Source organism: Scyliorhinus canicula, chromosome 4 (genome assembly GCF_902713615.1).
Source record: "Scyliorhinus canicula chromosome 4, sScyCan1.1, whole genome shotgun sequence".
Taxonomy (NCBI): Eukaryota; Metazoa; Chordata; class Chondrichthyes; order Carcharhiniformes; family Scyliorhinidae; genus Scyliorhinus; species Scyliorhinus canicula.
The window spans coordinates 1,362,558-1,368,557 of record NC_052149.1 but is presented as its reverse complement, the minus strand read 5'-3'; the positions used below and the strand labels follow the sequence as shown (position 1 = coordinate 1,368,557).

The following is a 6,000-nucleotide window of genomic DNA, read 5'->3' as shown; positions in this document are numbered from 1 at the left end:
TGGCCTTACGGCCCCTGTGACTACGTCTTGGTGGTTCCCCAGACGGTACAGCAGAACTGGAGGTGGACTCCTGTGATTCCTGCCCTGTGACTGGGGACCCCTTTGGCGGCCGTTTCCTGGGGCGGCCCGGCCTTGGATGGGCCTGGCTGCTGCCTGGGCAACTGGGATGGCGAGCTGCCAGCCCGTCCTGCCCGCTGCCCACCAGATGCACCTGGGACGGAAGGGGGGATGTAAGAAGTGTCACGGTGTTCCGAGACCTCCACTACTGGCGGACCCGGAATGGACCCCAGTATTAATATGGCTCGTCCAGTTCAGTACTGACCCTCTGACAGTGCGGCACTCCCTCAGTACTGACCCTCTGACAGTGCAGCACTCCCTCAGTACTGACCCTCTGACAGTGCGGCACTCCCTCAGTACTGACCCTCTGACAGTGCGGCACTCCCTCAGTACTGACCCTCTGACAGTGCAGCACTCCCTCAGTACTGACCCTCTGACAGTGCGGCACTCCCTCAGTACTGACCCTCTGACAGTGCAGCACTCCCTCAGTACTGACCCTCTGACAGTGCAGCACTCCCCTCAGTACTGACCCTCTGACAGTGCAGCACTCCCTCAGTACTGACCCTCTGACAGTGCGGCAACTCCCTCAGTACTGACGCCTCTACATGTGGCGGCACTCCCTACCACTCAGTACTGGACACCTCTGACAGTGGCAGGCACTCTCTCAGTACTGACCCTCTGACAGTGCAGGCACTCCCTCAGTACTGACCCTCTGACAGTGCTGCTCCTCCTCAGTACTGACCCTCTGACAGTGCGGCACTCCCTCAGTACTGACCCTCTGACAGTGCGGACACTCCCTCAGTACTGACCCTCTGACAGTGCAGCACTCCCTCAGTACTGACCCTCTGACAGTGCGGCACTCCTCAGTACTGACCCTCTGACAGTGCGGCACTCCCTCAGTACTGACCCTCTGACAGTGCAGCACTCCCTCAGTACTGACCCTCTGACAGTGCGGCACTTCCCTCAGTACTGACCCTCTGACAGTGCGGCACTCCCACAGTACTGACCCTCTGACAGTGCCAGCACTCCCTCAGTACTGACCCTCTGACAGTGCGGCACTCCCTCAGTACTGACCCTCTGACAGTGCAGCACTCCCTCAGTACTGACCCTCTGACAGTGCAGCATTCCCTCAGTACTGACCCTCTCTTGTGAGCTTCAGTTTGGGTTTTTGTTGTTGTGTCTGTGGGATTGAGGTGGGGATGCTCGCTGTGAACCTCAGACTCGTTCTGAACTGTGATAAGTCGGAATGCGATCAACTAATTTGTAAAATGTTGTTTTCCTTCTCTGTGATGCAGTGGTCCCATGGATTCTACCTCACACATGTGCACGGCCAAAACGGGTTTGAGTTCTTCTGTAAGACAAAAGATTTGAAGAAGAAATGGTTGGAGCAGTTTGGAATGGCTCTGTGAGTATCAAACACCATTATTCTTGTTAATCTTTCACATTTCTGTGGCCATCTTTCCTTTGCCTCCTCCACACAATTCCTTCACTCACTGCAAATCAGTCTGTTCTCACTCATTATTAAAATGCTGGGAGGAGTCATCAACAGAGCTATCAAGCGGCACTTACTCAGCAATAACCTGCTCACGGACACTCAGTTTGGGTTCCGCCAGAGTCACTCAGCTCCTGACCCATTCCAGCCTTGGTTCAAACATGGACAAAAGATCCAAACTCAGTGGCCGCACATTTGGTGGCTCCCGCTCCAGGTGGATGTTTTTGCTCCTTCCCGACCCAAATTGTGAGGTGTTGGATTTCAAGAGGGTAATGAACACGGAGGGAAGGTAAAACTCCTCTGGTAGGACTGGCTTATGGCACATCGGACAAGCAGTGCAACGTGAAGTGGCAGCAGCTTGAGTGAGAGTAATAGCGGTGCGACCGGAGACGATGGCGGAGAGTAGGGGGGTAGCACTGCCCACCTACTGATCTATGGAGCAGCAAGTTCCAGAGAGAGGAGGACCTGGCTAAGTTGGTGGAGCTGCTTTGGGCAGCGATTGAGTGCGTGGATCAGAGGCAGGAGACACAGGGCCTGAGGATCCAAAAGATGGAGGAGGTTATGGGGAAGCACGAGGATCGATTGACCTCGCTGGAGGCAGAGATGGGGGAGGCAAGGTGGTGTGGGACCCAAAGGGGGTGAATGTAGCATTTGAGGCCTTTTACAGAATGTTGCTCGAGTCAGAGCCTCCGCCTGGGGAGGAGGGGATGAGGCGGTTCTTGGATGGGCTCGAGTTCCCAAGGCAGGAGGAGGGGAAGGTGCCCGGGGGGGGGGGGGGGGGGGGGGCGATTGGGCTGGGGGAAGTGATGGACAGTGTAGGCTTGATGCATGACTTCCGGTGGCGGCTATGGAGGAGTAAGTCGCACATTTGGTGGCTCCCGCTCTGGTCGGACTTTGGACCTTTCCCCCGGACTTTTTTCCGGTTTTAATTGGAAAATTTGTAGACTGAGGCAATTGGGCACTGTATCCTCGCATCGGTGAATGGAGAAAAGGACCAGAAGTGCACGAAAGGGCAGAAAAAAGAAGCCAGTAGCGAGCTGTGTTGAAGCTGCAATGGGAGACAGTACGGCCGAGGGACGGACCCCTGGGGTATGGCCGAGGGACGGACCCCTGGGGTATGGCCGAGGGACGGACCCCTGGGGTATGGCCGAGGGACGGACCCCTGGGGTATGGCCGAGGGACGGACCCCTGGGGTATGGCCGAGGGACGGACCCCTGGGGTATGGCCGAGGGACGGACCCCTGGGGTATGGCCGAGGGACAGAAGTCACGAAAGGGCAGAAAAAAAGAAGCCGTAGCGAGCTGTGTTGAAGCGCAATGGAGACAGTACGGCCGAGGGACGGACCCCTGGGGTATGGCCGAGGGACGGACCCCTGGGGTATGGCCGAGGGACGGACCCCTGGGGTATGGCCGAGGGGAGGGACGGACCCCTGGGGTATGGCCGAGGGACGGACCCCTGGGGTATGGCCGAGGGACGGACCCCTGGGTATGGCCGAGGGACGGACCCCTGGGGTATGGCCGAGGGACGGACCCCTGGGGTATGGCCGAGGGACGGACCCCTGGGGTATGGCCGAGGGACGGACCCCTGGGGTGGCAGCGCAGCGACCAATGGACCCAGCGATGGAGGCCATTCAGGATGACTTCGCCAGGCAGAAGCGGGAATCCTTTGAACCAATCAAAGAATCAATTGATCGTCTAGAGAGCAGACTGGATGGCCAGGACCGGGCGATTCAGAAGGTGGAGAAGGAGCTGCTGGAACAAGAGGAGCAGCAAACAGCGGTGGAGCTGGAGGTGGGGATGTTTCAGGAGCAGCAGAAAAGGCTCCTGGAGAAGGGGGAAGACCTTGAGAACCAGTCCAGCCAGCAGAACCTAAGAATTGTCGGGCTTCCGGAGGGGGCTGAGAGAGCAGATCCTGGAGCATACGTGGCAGGTACGTTGGCAAAACTGCTGGGGGAGGGGCAATTCCCCCGACCGCTGGAGGTGGACAGGGCGTACCGGATGTTTGCCAGGAAGCCGTGGGCAGGGGACCCTCCGAGAGCGATGGTGCTGAGATTCCACAGGTTCCTGGACAAGGAATGTATTCTGCGGTGGGTCAAGCACACGCGGAGTTTCAGGTGGGATAACAGCATCCTGTGGGTGTACCAGGACCTGAGTGTGGAGATGGCGAGGAAGAGGGCAGGCTTCAATCAGGGCTAGGCTATTTTCTTTAAGAAGCAGGTGAAGTTTGGTCTGTTGTATCCGGCGCGTCTGTGGGTTAAGCTTGAGGACCAACATCACTTGAGTCGCCCGATGAGGCGTTGGACTTTTCTGTTTGTCTGTGGGGGCTTTTGTTTGTTTTTCTTTTCTCGCCCTTGGTTTTTGGTGGGGTTTGTTTTTTCGGTTGTTAAATTGGCTGTGCCTTCTTGTATTGTTCTGTGTCAGTCTATTTTGGAGCTCTGTTTCGGGGAAAAGGAAAGGGGGGGGGAAAGTCAATTTTCCGTTTAGTTTTTGGTTCTTTTCCTGGGTAGATGTTGGTGATGTTCCTCTTGTGTTTCATCTTCTATGTTTTTACTGATGTGCACTTTTGTGGGATGGAGATGTGCCTGTCTGGGTTTCGGTGGGTGGTGCTTTTGTTTTTTTGTTTTCTTGCTGTGGGGTGTTTGTTTGGGGATTGTTGGATGAGGGAACTTGTTTACAGGAGCGGGGGGGGAGGGGAGCGAGGGAACAATAGGTGGGAGACTTCTTGGCGCTGGAGGCGGGGGCCACCAAGCTAGATGGGTGAGCTAGCTCACCGAAGCACAGTGGGGGGTGTGTATCTGTTTAGGTTATTAGATGGGTTAGGTTTTGGAGTAGTGCTCCTGGGTGGGGGGGGGGGTGGGTTCTGCTGCTGACGTGGGAGGGACTTGGGTGGAAGGTCACTGAGGGGGTCGGGGGTAGGTGCCGCCGTGGGGTAGGCCAGAGGAGGTGCGGCGCATGGGCTAGAGACGGGCCCAAGAAAGGGGTTGGCTGATCGGCGGGGAGGGGGGGCACTTTGCTCCCCAACTGGACTGGTCATCTGGAATGTCCGGGGACCAAATGGGCCGGTCAAGAGGGCACGTGTGTTTGCGGACCTGAGGGGACTGAAGGCGGAGGTGGTGATGCTGCAGGAGACACACCTTAAATCAGGTCAGGTTGAGAAAGGCCGGGTTAGTCAGGTTTTGCCACTCGGGGCTGGATACAAAAACAAGGGGAGCTGCGATTCTGATTAACGAGATGGGGAGGAGAGCCTCGGAGTGGGAGGTAGATTTATCATGGTTAGTGGCAGGCAGCAGGGGATGAAGCTAGTGCTGGTCAACGTATACGCGCCAAATTGGGACGATGGGGATTTTATAAAGAGGGTACTGGGGAAGATTCCGGACCTGGATTCACACAGGCTGATTATGGGTGGGGATTTCAACACGGTTATTGATCCAGGCCTGGACCGGTCATGCTTGAGAACGGGCAGGGTGCCAGCAATGGCAAAGGAGCTGAGAGGGGTCATGCAGCAGATGGGGGGGGGGGGGGGGGGGGGGATCCATGGAGATTTAGGTAGCTGAGGGCCAAGGAATTTTCTTTTTGCTCCCACCAAGGTGTACTCCCGGATAGATTTCTTTGTTGTGGGTAGGGCCCTGTTGGCGTGGGTGGTGGACACAGGGTATTCGGCGACTACGCTCCGCACTGGATGGACCTGCAGGTCAGTATGGATAGCAAGCAGCGCCCACAATGGAGGTTGGATGTAGTGCTGTTGACGGATGAAGCGGTGTGCGAGAGGCTGAGGAAGTGCATGCTGAACCTGCAGGTGAATGATAGGGGGGAGGTCTCAGCAGCGGTGGGCTGGGAAGCGCTGAAGGCAGTGGTGAGAGGAGAGCTGATCTCGATCCGGGCTCACTGGGACAGGACGGACAGGGCAGAGACGGGCCGACTGGTAAAAGAGATTCTACGAGTGGATAGGAGGTATGTGGAGGCTCCAGAGGCAGGGCTGTTAAGGGAACACCGGAGGCTGCAGGCGGAATTTGGTTTGTTAACCACAGGAAGGGCAGTGGTACAGCTCAGAAAGGCGAGGGGGGGGGTGATTTACGAGCACAGTGAGAGGCCAGCAGGATGCTTGCTCAGCAGCTCAGAAAGAGGGAGGCAGCTAGAGAAATAGGGAAAGTTGTTGATGGGGATGGGAACTTAGTTGGGGACTCGGAGGGGGTGAGCAAGACCTTTCGGGACTTTTATAACAGGTTGTGCTGGTCAGAACTCCTTGCGGGGCTGGACGGGATGAGGCACTTTTTGGATGGGCTGACTTTCCTGAAGGTGGATGGGGAGCTGGTAGAAGGACTGGGGACCCTGATTGGGCTGGAAGAGATAATGGAGGGTTTGAAGGCCATGCAGTCGGGTCAATCTCAATTCTCTGCTTGAATGCACGCCAGTTGGCACTGAGATTGCCGTGGTACCTGAGCTGCAGAGGAAC

At 56.8% G+C, this 6,000-nt stretch overlaps 1 protein-coding gene across 2 annotated transcripts in view; it reads left to right on the top strand.

Moving 5' to 3' along the window:
* The first annotated feature begins 1,291 nt into the window (after positions 1–1,291).
* LOC119964299 (guanine nucleotide exchange factor VAV3-like) overlaps positions 1,292–6,000 on the top strand; it is a 77,468-nt gene continuing 72,759 nt past the window's right edge. For both annotated transcript variants that reach the window (XM_038793576.1, XM_038793575.1), the window contains exon 1: positions 1,292–1,462. In XM_038793576.1, coding sequence (XP_038649504.1) covers positions 1,326–1,462 — 137 coding nt within the window. In that variant the 5' untranslated portion in view covers positions 1,292–1,325. The remainder of the gene's footprint in view (positions 1,463–6,000) is intronic.